This window comes from Neolamprologus brichardi, chromosome 20 (genome assembly GCF_056152115.1).
Source record: "Neolamprologus brichardi isolate AB-2024 chromosome 20, ASM5615211v1, whole genome shotgun sequence".
NCBI lineage: Eukaryota > Metazoa > Chordata > Actinopteri > Cichliformes > Cichlidae > Neolamprologus > Neolamprologus brichardi.
In genome coordinates this window covers 34,209,511-34,227,141 of record NC_142123.1, presented here as the reverse complement: position 1 = coordinate 34,227,141, position 17,631 = coordinate 34,209,511, and the positions used below count along the sequence as shown (strand labels likewise).

Sequence of the window (17,631 nt, the reverse complement as noted above, 5' to 3'; positions counted from 1 at the left end):
AAAAGATATCATTGTTTATAAATTGTTTAATCATTTAAGTCCTTAAAAACACGTCTTAAACAACAATAGAGACACGAGGTCGAAGAAAGATACAGTTCATGCATGTTATCATAACACTTAAACACAAATTCACTCAGAGAGGCAGACTGATGCAGCAAAGCGATGTAGTATGATGTACAGCGTACACTGTAGTCACCCAGCAGTCTTAGGTTATGATGCACATGATGGTCAGTTGTCTTGTTGTAACTGACGAACTGAAACAAAGGAGCGTGCTGTGTGTGCAACAGCATGACAAACATTACCTGTCCTTTTAGCAGCAAGCTAACTGGGTAAGGCTGTCACGGGTCTGCAGCTCCGTTTAGTTTGAAAGTGAGTTACAGGGCTTTCTGATATGCATATCCACATAATTATGGATTATTATAGTTGTGATATTTAACTATATTTAAATTTTCAAATATAACAAAATGCCGACTTTCAAGCAGTAACATTATTGTATCTCTGCAGTTTAAACATTAAATAAACTTTCTGCCTGCACAGAGTGGATAGTTAAACAGACTGAATCCTCATCAATACATTATTTTATATTTACTACTTTATATTTTTTTAAATTCACATCCTTTGCTGTGAACTGTTCTATGACAGCTTTTAGCAGACTCATGTGGATCCATGTGCTTGTAGGAACTCGGACTAATGCAGCAGACAGCCGAGGTGTAAAAGGTGTTGCACTGATACTGTACTGATGTAGTGATAAAAACTGCACAGCATCTTGTTTCCCTGAGATGACACCTTGTGTAAGCTCTCAAAGGGAGAGTTCAAAGGCTTCTAGAGATGCAGTGTGTAAGCCTGCCGTCTGATCTAGAGCAGTGGAGGCGTGTTCATGATAGAGACGAATCACGCTTCATCTGCCAATCCGATGGATGAGTCTGGATTCGGTGGCTCCACACCGGGTGAGGTGTGTATTAATATCTTGTTACCACTTTCTGACTTTCTTTTGTTTGTGTATAATTATTTAAGAACGTAGGTTAAGCAGTTACTAGTTAAGCATTATTAGCTTATTCTCCACCTCACCACCTCTGATCTTAACTTAAATGACTGTAACATGAACCTAAAGACAAATTACATCAAATTGTAACATAAAAGAAAAAAGATTTTACAGTCTTAGGTGGAGGAGTTTAAGTATCTCGTGTCTTGTTCGCGAGTAAGGGGAGATGGATCGGTGCTGCGGCTGCAGTGAAGAGAGAGCTGAGTGTAAAAGCAAAGATCTTAGTTTATCGGTTGGTCTATGTCCCTACCCTCACCTCAGAAAATGAGATCATGGATACAAGCGGCGGAAATGTGCTTCCTCAAAAGGGTGACTGGCCTCTCCCTTAGAGATGGGGTGAGGAGTTCGGCCATGCGGGACGGGCTCCACATTGAAAGGAGGCTAAGGATTCCTTCGGGCGCCTCCTGGGTGAGGTGTTCTGGGCATGTCCCACTGGGAGGAGGCCCCGGGGCAGACCCAGGACACGTTGGAGAGATTATCTCTCTCAGCTGGCCTGAGAATAACTTGGTGTTCCTCCGGATAAGGTGGAGGAGGTGGCTGGGGAGTGGGAGGTCTGGGTTTCTCTGGGTCTGGGCCCCTGTGACAAGGCTCCAGATAAGAAAATGGATGGAAGGATGAATCTTCAGATTTTGATGGAAGCGCTGCTTCATTTTGAACACTGTGAGAAATAAACTGTGCCACCAGCACAGGAGCTAAAGCTAGGCTATAGTAGAGTACAACGGATCACCTCCGGAGTGGCTCGCGTTAACTCGAGGCTCGGAGTAGATAACGTCACTGGTGTTACTGCAGGACGTGCTGTTGGCAGAGTCACTGCTCTTCTTGGAAAAAGTCACCACGGAGTAGGTGAGTTTGCTCGAGTCGTCTTCAGTCTGAAAAAAATAAAAAATCAAATTGTTTATTACAGGTAATGTTTTAAATTGATCTGAGACCATTTTCACAAAGTAGTCCAACACTTTGTGTTCACTGTAGTGTGGAAGCAGGCGTCACAAATATCAGAATATCAGCTCCTCTGTGTGCTGTGTTGTTAGAGGTCACAGGATCGGACCTTTGATCCAAGACCTGCTTACAGCATCCAGCATCCCCCCATCAGGTTATTGATCTGAAATAACGATCTGGATTCTTTAAACTTAGTTTGTGCTTTTCAACGTGACACTGATGATATCGTGTGTCTTCATATTTATCACAAGAAATGTGAATCTTTTCTCAGATACAACTGTTTGTTCCGTGAATACAGAAAGTGTTTTCTTACTTTGTGCTGAGAAGTGGCTGCAGTGACCAAGCTGTGGTCATCACTGGTTTCAACTCCGGACGGTTTGGTGTATTTGGCATGAGAGTCAGGAGGAGATCTGCTGTGTCTGCCCTCTGCTCGGATATTCTCATACACTGTGTTGGTCTACAGGAGAAGAAGAGGAAATCTAATATCAGCTGGTTTCACAAACATCGGTGCTGAGTCAACAAGTCCTTCAGCCTCACCTCTGTGACAGCATCGTGTTCAGTTCCCACAGGAGGATCTGAAAAACACATCAGTGCAGTGTTTATACTGCAGTTAGGTACTCAGTCACACAGAGAGACAGAAAACCACTCATGCCCACATTCATGCTCACACGAATGATCAGAGACTGTAATTCAACCGAATATTCAAACTCTGTGATAAAAATCCATCCATCAGTTTGTCCAATTCAGGTTTGCAGAGGGCCCAGAGTGTATCCCTGCTACCACAGGGTGGAGGCGTGGTGCACCTTGCACAGGTCGTCAGCCTGTTGGAGGGATAACTTGCAAACTCTGCACAGGAAGGCCAGATGGAGGATTCGAACACAGCTTACAACATGCAAAGAGATGTCTGACAAAATGTTCACTTTTCTGTGAAAACAGGAAGTTTGATGAGTGTGTCTGTCTGTGTGCTTCCTGCTGTCTCACCCTTTGGTTTAGAGGATCTGTTCTTGCAGAATATCAGCACTGACACTGATAACAGGATGATGATGAGAGCCAGAGTCAGACCCACAAATGGCACCACATCTGCAGCAGTTTGACAAGAACAAGTTATTTTAGACAAACACCTCCCGATGAGTGTGAGTACCAGCCCTTCAAGTCGGCTGTAAAGGTAGCTGAGTGCACATGTACAGTATAGTTGTATGCAAGTTTCTTCCATGGAGAATTTGGTCAGACTGTCATGCTTTATGAGCATAAAACCCTGTCTACATGACATACTCACTTCTGATTGGTTCCCAGTGGCAGATAACAGCAAAATTATACAAATGATACAAATTCACAAGTATGGACTTCTATAAAATATTCCGTCTCTCAAACCCAGTGGATGGACGCACCTGTAGATGCCGTCCTCTCAGACTGCTCAGTGGTTCCAGTGAAAGTTGATGGAGGTGTGGAGGCTGATGTGAGGACTGCTAAAGAAGTTCAGCCATATGTTTTTTTTCAGGTGTTTGAGGTGAACAACAGAAAACAACACATAGCAACAATTTGACACATAAACATCATGAAAAGACAAAAGGAAACCAAACGTTAGCAGCTGTCAGAGACAAATACAAATTTCCTTTAATTCTCCAGACTCATGAATGAATTTGTATAGAAACTCACCTTCTGTGACAGTAATCTCAAACTCTCTGTATGGATCAGTACTATAGGATCTGTCCAGGTAACATCTGTACCGTCCTGAGTCAGACTCCCTCAGCTGTTTAATGGTCACATACAGAATACCACTTGTACCAGATCCTTCTTCATATTCAGCGCTGTATCTGTCTCTCTGAGCTCTGGCACCCTGAGTCTCAATTAAAATCCCATCTCTTTCACATTCTCCCCTGCAGAAATACTTCCTCCTTCCAGGTTGTTTAAAGTAACATCCGACTGTGAGAGAGCTTCCAGTTTCTTTATTGAAGTGTTTCAGCTGAGCAGGATTGTTTCCATCCAGCAGTGCTGTTAAAGAGACAAACGATCAATAGTTACTATCAGTGCTGAAGATGATGCAGTCTGATCACAATAACTCCAGTTTGACCCACAGTTACACTGGGAGCTGCCCAGTTCAACCAGTCAGTGACTGGAGCAGTCAAAGACCTCCATCCTAAACATCAGTATGTGAGTGTGAGTACTGCTGGATTAACAAGAGCTGAGGAAATGAGAGCTGCCAGTGTTTCTGAGCGTGCCGTGTGGTCAGCTAGAATATTAGCTACAGCAGACTGCGCCTCAACATCACAGATGGTTCATGAAACAGCGATTTATTTGTGCTGCTGTGAAAACTCATTGACATCCTGCTCTTATATGATTTAGTGTTTGAGCTTGGTAAGAAGATTCTGCTGTTTCTATAACAGGAGGAGCACTTTTGTAAATGTACTGGCTCTTATGTGGCACTTTTTTACTTTATACAACTTTTCACATTCACACCAGCTCTTTTTTCCATGATGCTTTCTATCTAACATTCACACACGTTCATACTCTGATGGAGCATCTTGTGGTTAGTGCCTTGCCAAAAGGTATGTGATATGCAGACTGGCATGATTGCACCACCAACCTTCTGATTAGTAGATGATCTGTTCCTGAGCCACAGCCACCCCATCATGAACCACGGAGGAGTTAACATCCAGCAGGGTTTCATTCACATTTCAAACATAAACATTTTCTTTGGCTGAATTTTTCATGCGCTTCAGTTTTTGTTTTAATTACATTTATTTTACAACAAAGTCAGTGAATTAAATTGAGTTTTTATAAAAGCAAAAATGTTACCTCCAACTGAATAATTCTTTTTAACTATCTTTTTCTAAAGGCTTGTCTAACAGGCACCTCTGCCTCCCATTTTACTTTTAAATACTCAAAGAACCACAAGTGAGCCCTCGGTGCTCTAATGACCAAGCTCTGCAGCAGACCACAAGGTAAGGTAGCAGAGGAGGACACAAAATTAGCAACCGCAACCAAAAACCTCCTGTGACAGATACAGGAAGATAACCAGTCAAGAGCTGACCCAGAAATGCCCATGCATGTTCTACGTCTCTCAGTCAGTCTTCTATGATCAGCTGTGCCTGAGGCAGCACACAGATCCAAAAGTACTTAAATAGTAACTTATATCTCCACGTGTTAAAATATCATTTGAAACTCTAAGGCAGGGGTGTCGAACTCCAGGCCTTGAGGGCCGGTGTCCTGCAGGTTTTAGATCTCACCCTGGGTCAACACACCTGAATCACATGATTAGTTCATTACCAGGCTTCTGGAGAACTTCAACACATGTTGAGGAAGTCATTTAGCCTTTAAATCAGCTGTGTTGGATCAAGGACACATCTAAAACCTGCAGGACACCGGCCCTCGAGGCCTGGAGTTGGACACCTGTGCTCTAAGGAGAGCTGTTTCAGTGGAGTGCATCTGGTGAATTCAGGAATGAAATTTGTTTAAAATGTTGGGAGTAAAACTTCTGTAAGCTGGTTGGTCACCACTAATATATATATATATATATATATATATATATATATATATATATATATATATATATATATATATATATATATATTTTTTTTTAAAAAGGCAGTTTTGAAATTGACCTACAATTCTCAAGGAGGGAGGGGTCAGTGTTGGGCTTTTATAAAAGAACATGAATAACAGCCTGTTTAAAATATGTAAGGACACTGTCAGGACTCAAGGAATTATCAAAGACCAAACGGTCCAACGGTGTGAAAGAACTTTTGAGCAGCGAGGTTGGTAAAAAGTCAAGTGTGCAAAAGGATGGTTTCATTTCATCAAACCAAAACATTGAGAGCTTTTTAAGAGTTTGGTGCAACGCTCTCTAAGGAGGAATATTTATTCTGATATTATGGGTCTTATTAACAAAGCAAGAAAGAAAGTTTTCACAATTGTCATTTGAGTGAATAGTTAGAGCAGGTGGTTAACAGTTGTCAGTGCTTCTGATTGTATAAAATAAAACCTTTTAATTCTCCTGGCTGTTTTGGATTAAATTTGAAAAATATGTAGTCCTCACATTTTTGACCACATATTAAAAAAGTGTGACACATATGAACCTGAAACTTGGTGAATTTCCACAAACATTCAACTTATGACACACTTATGAAACAGTGAATATTTCATTTCTCCAGGTCAGGATTTGGTATAGGGGGATTTTTGGTTTTAAAAGAGACGCTGTCTAAAACATAGAAGTAATGATTATTAGAAGAATACATCCTGATATTTGCTTTGTTGTTCAGGAAAAAGCATCACCAGCCTTGAAAGCAGCTAAAAATGTATCTCTATCAGGTTAATTCTTAATCACATGAATACCCTTTAAATGATGAGACACATGCTGTTTCATTTGATTTTATTTATTATTTTTTCAATGACTTATCACTGGACCTGTCCAAATTATTAGTGGAGACGGTTTACAAAACACAAAATATCAGTTTTTTTAAATCATCGGTTGTCTGTGAAAACTGAAATTTGTATTGCACAATTCCCCAATTTTAACAGAAACTCACCTTCTGCAACAATCACGTCAAACTCTCTGTATGAAGATGTTGAAGATTTGCTCAAACCACATCTGTCACATCTGTATTGTCCACTATCGGACTTGATTAGCTGTTTAATGCTCACATACAGAACTCTTGTAAGAGATCGTTCTTCATAATCCATGCTGTACCTGCCACTGTGAGCTCTGATATCATCTGACTGAATAAGAATCTTGTCTTTTTCACATTCTGCTCTGCAGAATAACTCCAACATGAGGAAAGGAGCATGCAACAGTTAGTGAGCTAAGCTAAGAGTTTCCTCTGAGAAGGAGCTTTGTTTCTATCCAGCAGTGCTGTTAAAAAGACAAATGATCAATATATACTATCTATGTGTGCCTCACATGACAGGAAAAGTCTATTAACAATATTATATTTTCTTACATAGAATTGATTTATAGATAAAATAAATATATTTCCCCACTCACCCTTGCGGGCGGTCTATACTTCAAGCTCGGGTCCTCTATTACCAATACTCCTCCATAAACCAGGCTGACAGCTTTGTTGTTCAGTCTAACCTATAAATATGTTGGTGATATGGATCAGCTGGCATGGTTCTGGGTCTTTGACTCAGTTTTGTGCTGTTGGACTTTTAAGTTCAGTTTATTTTTAAATATTCTCTGATTCTTAGTTTGGATTTTCTATATGTTTTCATGTTGTGTATTTACTTGATGTTTGCTGTGTTTTCCTTCTCAATCTTTGCTCTGAGCTTAGTTTAGTCACATGTCTGTTTCCATATTTAGTTGTTCTTTCACTTCCCATCACCTCTGTAAGTGTTAAGTTGGCATCTCTTGTTGCATTGTACTATTTTCCCTGTTTCTCTGTTTCTAGAAAAAAAAAAGAGTATGTGGGACTTAATAATATTTCAATAAATAATTCATATACCAAAAAAAATCTGCTCAAAAGGCAGAAATACTGAAACTTCTATTCAAAACTCCAAGAAAAGTTGAAACTCACCTTCAGCAACAACAATTCCAAAATGTGTGAACTGGTATGAAGATGGATATTGTCCCAGACCACAGGTGTACCGTCCAGAGTCAGACTTGATGAGCCTTCTGATGCTTACAGACAAAATGTATTCATATTTATATTTATATTCAGTGCTGTATCTGCCATGATGATCACTGTTGAGCTGTGTTTCAATTAAAATATTTCCTTTTTCACATTTTTCTTTGCAGAAGATCTTCCACTTTTTATAAGAAGAAAAGTAGCACTCAATCGTGATGCTTTGTCCAGCGAGTCCATAAAAATGCATCTGTGCACTGGTGACCTTTGTGTGTCCGTCCTGCAGAGCTGCTGGAAACATGAACCATTAATAGTGATTATTTGTACTAAGCTGCATTTTAACATTTACACACAGACACAGAGTCACACCGAGACTTTAGTGTCAGTAATGGGACTCCTTTCCAATAAATCGCTTTTTATTTTACTCATAATCAAATATAATTTTTTTTGTTGTTATGCAGGTCCGTCTCAGTGATGACTTATTATTTTGTCATGCATGCTGTGGGTTCTCAGGACAGATTTCTCAAGCTGTAGTGCAGGAGCTCCACTAAGAGGAGCAGGAGGGCCTGTTCCTGTTTCTGTGGCAAAAACAGTATCAAAAAACTGGTCAGTGGCATCTGATTAGATTAGCAGCAGCGCACAAACTGACTTAGCCTGTCTATGGGAATTTCCATTGTATGTTAGCATTAAGCTAGTGGGATTAATGCTAACAATTTGTGACTCTTTTGTCTTGGTTACATGGCTAACCATGTATGGCTTTGTATCTTATTAATAAAAATATGAAGTGAATTCTGAATATGACTGGAAGCCGTTCAGGGAAAGCAGGAATAGAGGTGATCTGTGTTGAGCTGCCTCTGCAGTCTCGACTAACTGAACACGAGCTGTGGAGAGATGTGAGTCAGTGAGTTTCAAAAATCAAGGCAGGAGAAAATAAAGTGTGAAAAATTCCAAATGAAAGAGGTTCGATTTTCCAAAAACTCTTAAATGATGTTCAAATTTCAAATATTGGTCAAAAATCTGAAGTTCTTAGCAGATAAATGAATAGAATAGTTGATATAATTGATATAATATTATATTATATATATAATAATCGATATCATTCACTGATGCAGGAGAGGCTGTCTTCAGAAGTTTCTGTAAGCACGATGAAAACCTTCTGAGAGCCGTGTCAGAGATACCAGCCCAATTCCATAATTTGTCAAAAAGAAACTTATGATCAAAGGGGTCAAAGGTCGCAGATTTGTCATGCCTGCTTGGCATTCAACACACTTTGTTGAAAGGTGCTCTGGAATGCCTGGAAATGTACCAGAGCAGATCCCTGATGTTTTCCCACCTCCGACCCATCTGTCACTCCTATCGTATACCTCACCACCAAGCTTCTTCTGACCTTCTCTGAACACTCAAAGCAAACATCACATCTGTGGAGCCACACAGCTGCTCACTGATCATCACCTCTCTGCTTAATCCAGCTTCATGATCACAAATATTAAGAGCTGAGGATGCAGGGTGACGTTTCTATTTCACTATTTACTTTTTATTTATTTCTTTTCCAGAGCTACATTGAGTTCTGTTACGGCTCTTTCATTCAACTCTTCAAACTGCAGAGAGATAAAAACATTTTACTGTCCTTTAATCTACTAGAATTTGCACACACTTTTTAACTTCTGCAATTTTTCTTTATTTTCTGCTTCAAGAGGCTGAACAGGAAGAGGTTTGCACCATTGTACTGTATCACATCCACATTTTACTGACTGTCCAGTTTATTCTGAGGAAGTAACAAACACTTGTAATGAGCTGTGTTTGAAATGATGGTTTCACATGTTATCACGTCCTAAAGTGAGCAGCAACATGTCCATGAATGTCTCACTGTGATGGTTTCTTCTGTCCATACTGGCCACAAACACATCCATGAAATCATGAATAAAAGCAGTTTGAATGGAAGAAGCGTCCATGAAAGTGACTCATAGCTGACTCTGATCATCATGTTTAACAACAGAAACATGTTGAAGAACGAGAGTGACAGAAAGAAAAAGTGAATGTACTCACAAAGGAAGAAGAAGCAGATCAGAGTGTGATGGACTTTCATGATGAGGCTCTGATGGTTTACTGCTGCCTCTCTTCTTCTTCACTGGAAACCAGGAACTTGTGACGCCTCACTTCTCTAACTGAAGGAGTCCCTCCTCCAAACACCACAGCACCTCTACACTCCTCATTTGTCTGAAACAGTTGCAACAGCTCAACTTCCTGTTAAAACACATTTGAGTCAGGTGCAACATTATGTTCCCCTGAAATGTATCCATCCCCACTCTCATAGTTTCAGCATCTACTGGGCCATAATGGTTCTGTTTAAACTGGGATTAACTCCGTCCCCCTTTTTTGGTGCCTCATCATCTCCTTCTGTTATGATAATAAAATAATGCAGCCAAGAAACTACCTAAAACCAAAGTTTTAAGGTGATTATTACATATTTAATAAATAACAGATTGCAGAAAAACTAAATATTAATGAACTATTTCATGGCATAAGAGGTAAAAAGTGCTGCTACAGGATGTTGAAACTGTGGGACTCCAAAACAAAATGGAAATGACACAAAAATGTAGGATTAGTTTTCATGTTTTTCCTGTGTGATGGAAAAAGTAACAATGCCAATAATATTATGGATACAATAATAATACACACCATGTATTATAGAGAGAGAGTGAAAGAAAATAGATGAAAACCAAAGATCAGTGTTGCATTTGCTGTTTTACTTAAAGCTTAAACACATGGAGACGACGGGCCTATCAGACGCGTTGGAGAGACATTTTGTGGCAGTGATGACGAGGCCGGCAAAGCTGAAGTAAAATCATCAGGACAGAACTGGAACAGTGTTTCTGACCCACTGCAGAGATGTCTGTACTGTATAAGAAGGGCAGTATTATTCTTTTATGTACAGTACTTTATTTTTTTTATACTTTATTCCAAATGTCAACATGTTTAGAGACACAATGATATTGTGTCAACTTCTGGGGGGTTTTGTGAGCCACGGCGCCCCCTTCTGGCATTAAGAAAATGCACTCAGTTATGGTTGGGCATGACAGAGCACGTGGTGTGACGAGCTTGGATTATGTACGTTGTTGCCTTGGGAGCTATTTGCCTCAATTTGACGATGAAAACTGGTTCCAAGCACAGAATAGGAATAATGACCTGGAATCGTTTATTAGGAATCATGACGGACAAAGAACGGCGCCCTGTAACCATGGTTACAGTTACTTACGTAACTGTGCACGTGCACAGAGAGCGTGTTTATACCTGACATCAAACCCAAAGCATGCATGACTTCATGTGCACGGCCTGTAGAAACACACACGGTCTGAGTCACTTTGTCATAACAATGAATTTGTTTTTAGCTCCGTGAGAAAATTTGTGATTATGTGCCTCAGTGTGTCAGAGGTCGATACACGTTTTTAGATCCACCAAATCCGAGAGTGAGCACCAGCTCCCCCTCTTCCTCACCTGCTCCTCCTCTTCCTCATTTCCTTATATCCACCAGAACAGCTGGCTCTGCAAACAGCTGCTGGAGTCCGTGAGTTGTTGAATGAGCTTTTTCTGACCAATCACCAGTGTTTTATTTATTTAACTAGAAACTGTAATAAAACTGTAATAAAACATTAACAGTATTAGTTTTAAACACTGCAATGCAGAAGCAAAATAAGGAACTTACTAAAGCAGGCCTGGGTTTCTTTTCCTTTTTTATTCTTTCTCTTTTTTCTTGAAATTACCTTTTCTTAGTTTAAATATTTGATATATTTTCTGTTCTGTTGTGAATGAAATATTTATATATATTGTTAAATTCATTTTTTGATTCAATTTTTACACAACTTTAAACACTTCTTGGAGCTGGGGTTGCAAACTGCCCTAAAATGAATGAGTATGAATTAATTTAAACAGCGAGAAACTAATAAAATGAAATGAAAATGATCAATAGCTGAATCAAAGCAGATTCATCCAGCTTCCAGCTGCTCTGGTCCCAAAGCCTCTCACAGTTACCTTTCACCAGAAAACTGACAGAACAACCCCTGAAATACCTGTGAAGCCTCTGTTACCAACACAGGTCATCACAGCCTGCGTCTTCATCACAGGATGAAGGTCTCTGCTGAGGGAGTCGTTTCTGTCCCACAGACGCTCAGACAGCGCTCTGCTGTCCTGATCTGTCCTACTGTCCTTCTCTACTAATCAGACTGAAAACATGACAGTAGTGGCAGTAATCATCACATATGTAAATGTTTCCAAGGGTAACTTCAGTTAACAGCACAGATCATACTGAGAACAGATCTCATGCAAACTTACTGACTTCCTGTATTTGCTGCTGATGTTTACAATCTCACACTGTTTATAAAATAGGAAGATTTTATAAATGCAAAAAGAAACATACCATGAGTTGAACATTTATTTGACAGCTACTCTGCAGAGCAATTTAAAATAAATAAAAAATACATTAGCTTTAAAGAACATTAGCATGAAACGTAATAGTGAACATGGTTGCTAAGCAAAGATGCTCACACAACAAATCCTTATGACCTCATGTGAATGTACAGAAGGACACTTCTGCCAATAACACTCTCCACTTCACTTAAAAAACAATCAGCATTAATATAAAATTAACAAACAGTTATTAGCTTTAGCTCAGTAAAATGTACAGTCTGCACTCTTAACGGTTTACTTCTGGCTAAGTGTAAAGAATAACAAACTCATGTAGGGATGAGACTGTAAAGCATGAACGTGTAAAATATGAAACTTTAACCAAGTTTTTAGTTTGGTTACTTCAGCCAGAAGCAGAATTTCTTCCCATCGTTAAAGCTCGTGTGTCAGAAAGTCAAAACTCTCCCTGTATTCAACTGTTTCCCTCAAACTGTCACATCGTTGAGTTAAAAAAAGAACGACTTCATTTTGAACACTGCAGGAGAAAATATGGCATCAGCAGAATAGAAGCTAGTGTGCAGTAGACTACAGTGGATTCTCCAGAGAGGCGCTCGGGTCAGAGCCTGCGTCTCCCTGAGGCTGAGGCGAGGTGCTGCTGGGAGAGTCCACGTCTGCTTTTGAACTATTCAGCTCAGATTTGGTGAGTTTGCTCGAGTCGTCTTCAGCCTGAAAAACAAAAACAAAAAACAGAGATTTTATTCTTTTTACTGGAATATTTTTGTATTAATATGTTCATGTTGTTTCCTGAAGCTAGCCTGTTGAACCCCAGGGGTCTTTCTCTGGTTCCTGTTTGGAAACAACACGCTCAAAATGAAGAGTATTTCTCTGCCATTACAAACTGTGTGAAGTATTAAAATAAACACTTGTGAGGCTTCATCAGAGGTGGAAATATTACAGCAGATGTTATTGTGTCAAAGTGTTTGAGTCTGGAAAAATAAGACGATTTTTTTTTCCTCGCCTAATTTTCTTTTACTTTTATAACAACTTTCAAAATTTTGTGGCGTACACATGAAACCAGGAATCAACATGAACATGATCTGTGCAAAGACTGATGCTGCAGTGAAACAGAGCAAAGTTACAGAGGGTTTAGTGAAGACGAGGCCAGGGGTTCAGCACGAGTAGATGCAGCTAAATGTGACACATCACAACAGACAGTAGAAGTCAACAACATGAACCACACAAAGGAAAAATGTCCCAGATTACAGTTTTGGTTTGTTGTGTCCGGCGTTTTCCTTACGCTGAGCTCGGGCGCGGCTGCAGTGATCACGCTGTAATCATCGGTGGTTTCAGGCGTGTTGTTGTATTTGGCCAAAGCATAAACTGAATGGATTTCCACAGCAGCGGCTCCTTTCTGCCCGCCCTCGTCTCTGATTTCCTCGTACACGGCGTTGTTGGTCTGCAGGAGAAGAAAAAACGTCAAACCCTGTAACAGCAAACTGTGATGATGTCAGAGTTTGTGGAGCTCACCTCTGTGACGGCAGCGTACTCTGTTTCCACAGGATGACCTGAAAAACACATCAGTGGGTTTGAACCAGTGCAGGTGAGGAGAGAGGACAGGTGTGTGTGTGTGTGTGTGTGTGTGTGTGTGTCTGTGCATGTGTGTGTGTGTGTGTGTGTCTGTGCATGTGTGTGTGTGTGTGTGTGTGCGTTCATGTGTGTGTGTGTTTCCTGAAAACAACAGGAAGTCAGGTGATGCAGTTAAACATGGCGGCCTGTTACCGCGGCTGCAGTGGCTGCTACACACAACTCAAGACATCTTAGACACACACTGCCTGTGTGCGTCTGTGCATGTGTGTGTGTGTGTGTGTGTGTGTGTGTGTGTTTCCTGTTGCCTCACTCTTTGCAGATCTTTTCTTGCAGAATATCAGCACAGACACTGATAAAATGATGATGATGATGATGATGATGATGATGATGACAGCCACAGTCAGACCCACAGGCGGCCAATCATCTGCAGCAGATTCAGAAGACGTTTGTTTACACTCACACCTCCTGATACGATATATAATCAATATTTTCTGTCACATTAGTAACACGAGGCCTCTGAGGTGTTTACCAGTGTGAACCTTTACATTCAGACTCAGGGTACGTTGCAGAGTTGCTTTTGCATTACTGTGTTAAACAGTTAAAACCACGTGTTTGGACAACAGCACATCTTTACGTTTATATCTGTAGACCACAGCAGTGGATTTTACATCAAACCATCAACATTTGAGGAAAGTTTTTATTAAATATTTGAAATTAACAAAATTCTTTGATATAAATTCCACAGTGGTCGTGTGCAGAGGAGGATCTTTAGAAACCTGTGGACACAGTGGTATCTTCAGAGGTTTTCTCAGGCTGCTCAGTGGTGAGTGAAGGCGAGGAGGCTGATTGGACGACTGCTGAAACAGGTCAGAGAGTGAAGTTTGGTTTAGACGTGGTTCTTATTTAAAAGCAGAGAAAAAGCAGCCCGCTCACACATCACTGTGTGTCAAAGTGTGTCTCACTGCGAGTCAGGATGTTTGTCACATCACATCTTTGACATCACAGTAGGCAGGTCTGCTGGGTGTATTTTAACTACCCTAATATTCTTCTGTACTATAGCCAACCATTAATATGCGTCCAAACGAGTGCATGAAACCAAGAAACAAACACAAAAGTCCCTCAGAGTGGACTCAGACTGCTGTCTTCAAACGTCGTGACCTTTCCCATCTCCTGATGTTGTAGCACTTTAACAAAAAGGACACATCAGTCCTGCAGCCAGTTTGGAAATGACCAAAGTCAAAGAACAGCTCATTGTTAAAGGTGAGACACCAGCAGCGTCTCATCGATCTGCAGTTTCTGACATCTGGGATAAAAGTGTAAAGAAAGATTCTGAAATTCAGATTTTAAAATAGCACCAAGTTTTGATGCTGCTGGAGAAAAACTGTCAGATTAGATTTTAGTTCCAGAAAAAGTGCAAATCATTGGCTACAGTGTGGCTGTAAGATAACATGTCTGCTTATCTGAAAGCAGCTATCAATGACTGAATTAGCAACATTAAAAACATTTTCAGGGGAAACTCACCGTCTGTGACGCTGATCTCAAAGTCTCTGAATGAACCTTGAGCAGCATCTGGATTCAGAGAACATCTGTACCGTCCTGAGTCAGACTCAGTCAGCTGTGTGATCGTCACATACAGAATTCCTCCTCCTCTATATTTCTCCTCTGAAGTTCCTCTAAATCCAATTCTGTATCTGTCTATGAAATAATCTTTATCATAGGTTTGAAGAAGAACCTCATCCTCTCCACATTCTCCCCTGCAGAAGAACTTTTGTCCTCTAGACTGATTAAAGGAACATCCGACTGTGAGAGAGCTTCCAGTTTCTTTATCAAAGTGTTTCAGCTGATCATCGTTTCCATCCAGCAGTGCTGTTAAAGAGACAAACGATCAATAGTTACTATCAGTGCTGAAGATGATGCAGTCTGATCACAATAACTCCAGTTTGACCCACAGTTACACTGGGAGCTGCCCAGTTCAACCAGTCAGTGACTGGAACAGTGAGTTCAACAGTGATTTGAAGTGAATCCTTCAGCTTCAGTCCGACCTCCTCGTGCCATCATCATGACATCATCATAAAACAGTGGACACATGCAGACACTCTGCTAGTGTCACTCTGGAGCTTTCACTGTGTTTACTGTAACTTCAGGGTTAATCCTGTTTTTTAATATGAAGCTGGTTCACTTATTACCCGTTTACATCACTGTGCTAATATATGTGCTAAGCTAATCTGCTCCACAGGTTATGTTCCTGATCACAGATCACCAGGAAACCACAACCTACTGTCCAATCAGATCGCTGGACCCGAGACCTCTGAGAGCAGATAGTGGTGTTTGATGTCTCTGCTTCTCCCTGTTGATCCCTGAAGAATATTAATTATTAAATACAAATTTATTCCCTGATTCTTTTTTCCATTGCAGTTTTATTGTTTTAGAATCAAAGTATCCTAAAACAAGCAGCTGTTCGATGACCTCACATCAGATTTGCACAGTCTAACAACTCTAACAAGAGGTGCATTTGAAAGAGTAAAAACTAAAACCTTTCTTTGAAACATGAATTTAATGAAATGCTGATTATGATCCATCAGATTCTCTGTGTTTTAATGAGCTGAGACATTGATTCAAAAACCTCAACTTTATTAATCCAGTAGCTCGTTCACAGTCTTACTGATGGCAGCAACAGTCTGTATTACTGTTTGTGTTTAACCTCTTTATAGTTTTAACTTTCTTTGTAAAATCAGCTGCTCTGATGTCTCCGTGTTTCTGATTGGTCAGATGTTGCTCCCGCCTCTTTCATGTGAACACACTGGCAACGAATGGGTTAACTTAGCGAGCTGGTAAAAAGCTTCATGCTAAATGTTGATGTCAGGTTCAGTGAGTCCACACAGGACTGTGGTTTAGGAAACTCAGATTTAACCCTGAACGCTTCAGTTCCTGTGCAGGTGATCAAAGCAAAAACCCAACATCATTACTGAAACCATGAACAGGACTCACTGTGCCAACAGAGCAGAGCCTCAAATGTAATCCAGCAACATGAGAATAATGTGACGTTAAAAACCCCTCAGTGAACACTGTGCAATACAAATATGGATCAAACACAGAAATTCTGAACACAGTTTAGTTCATGCTCATGAAGTCCAGCTCAACCACAGAAAGCAGATCAGCTGATCACTTAGACGATGCCTCAGATATCATATTAGTCAATCTCATATAGAGCTGTTAGTGTCTCCTGCCCACAACCCTCCACCACAGCTTCTGATGAAATAAATGTGTCTGTCTGCTCTGTTCTGTGCACGATTCACTCACATCATCCTGACATGATGGAGATTATGGCACGAATGTTCTTTTCCACAGTTATATACATAACTGGAGTTAAAAACAGTTTAGTAAAGAGAAGTTTTGTTCAGAGAGTCACTGACTGTGAAAACTGATAAAAAGATTAAGTAAAAAACTCAGTTTCATAAAACTTTTCTTCAGACTTTCAGAGACAAAACAGAGAAATCCACATTTCCACAGTTTAAACTGAAACTCACCTTCAGCAACAACAACTTCAAACTGTTTGTATGAAACTGATGATGGAGATTCAGCCACAGCATAGCTGTACTGTCCAGCATCAGACATGATCAGCTGTGTGATGCTCACAGACAAAGCAGGAGCTCCATTCTCTGATTTTAATTCAGTGCTGTATCTGTGACGCTGATGCTTCTCATCTGTTGTATTAATAAGAACGTTTTCTCGTTTACATTCTCCTCTGCAGAATATTTTCCATTTTCCAGCAGGAAACCTGAATTCAGCTGTAAGATTTCTTCCAACGACTCCAAATGAAATGTTTTTGTTGTCGTTGACTTCAGGGTTTCCATCCTGCAGAGCTGTTGGAAACATGAACCATCAACAGTTACTGTTTGTACTTCCTGTAAGCAGCTGCAGTCTGATCACAGCATCCACACACAGACACACTGAGACTAACGTCTGAATGTGAAACACTGAGAGTTTAAACATCATCTTCTGTTTCACTTTTCTCTCCTCATTGATCAGAACAAAGATTCAGTCGTGTTAGAGCTCTGACACCAAACTGTTTGTGATCAAGAGGAAACGAAAAGTTTAACATCACTG

At 40.3% G+C, this 17,631-nt stretch overlaps 2 protein-coding genes across 3 annotated transcripts; both read right to left on the bottom strand.

Moving 5' to 3' along the window:
* Positions 1–1,740: 1,740 nt before the first annotated feature.
* Positions 1,741–9,735, bottom strand: LOC102777139 (uncharacterized). Its single transcript, XM_087833699.1, has 8 exons — positions 9,583–9,735; positions 7,489–7,827; positions 3,635–3,970; positions 3,367–3,444; positions 2,960–3,058; positions 2,516–2,553; positions 2,292–2,435; positions 1,741–1,911 (listed from the first exon to the last, which is right to left on the bottom strand). Exons 1-8 carry the CDS (start codon positions 9,620–9,622, stop codon positions 1,741–1,743), a joined length of 1,245 nt encoding a protein of 414 aa, XP_087689825.1. The 5' UTR covers positions 9,623–9,735.
* Positions 9,736–11,951: 2,216 nt separating this feature from the next.
* On the bottom strand, positions 11,952–17,400 carry LOC148097070 (uncharacterized). Of its 2 annotated transcripts, none has more exons than XM_087833573.1 (6): positions 17,052–17,400; positions 15,046–15,390; positions 13,835–13,948; positions 13,465–13,502; positions 13,235–13,393; positions 11,952–12,663 (listed from the first exon to the last, which is right to left on the bottom strand). In XM_087833573.1, the coding sequence occupies exons 1-6, from the start codon at positions 17,398–17,400 to the stop codon at positions 12,523–12,525; spliced, it is 1,146 nt and encodes a 381-aa protein (XP_087689699.1). In that variant the 3' UTR covers positions 11,952–12,522. The 2 variants fall into 2 exon arrangements, with proteins under 2 accessions (XP_087689699.1, XP_087689700.1); XM_087833574.1 differs by having other exon boundaries at positions 12,548–12,663; positions 13,830–13,948.
* Positions 17,401–17,631: the final 231 nt, after the last annotated feature.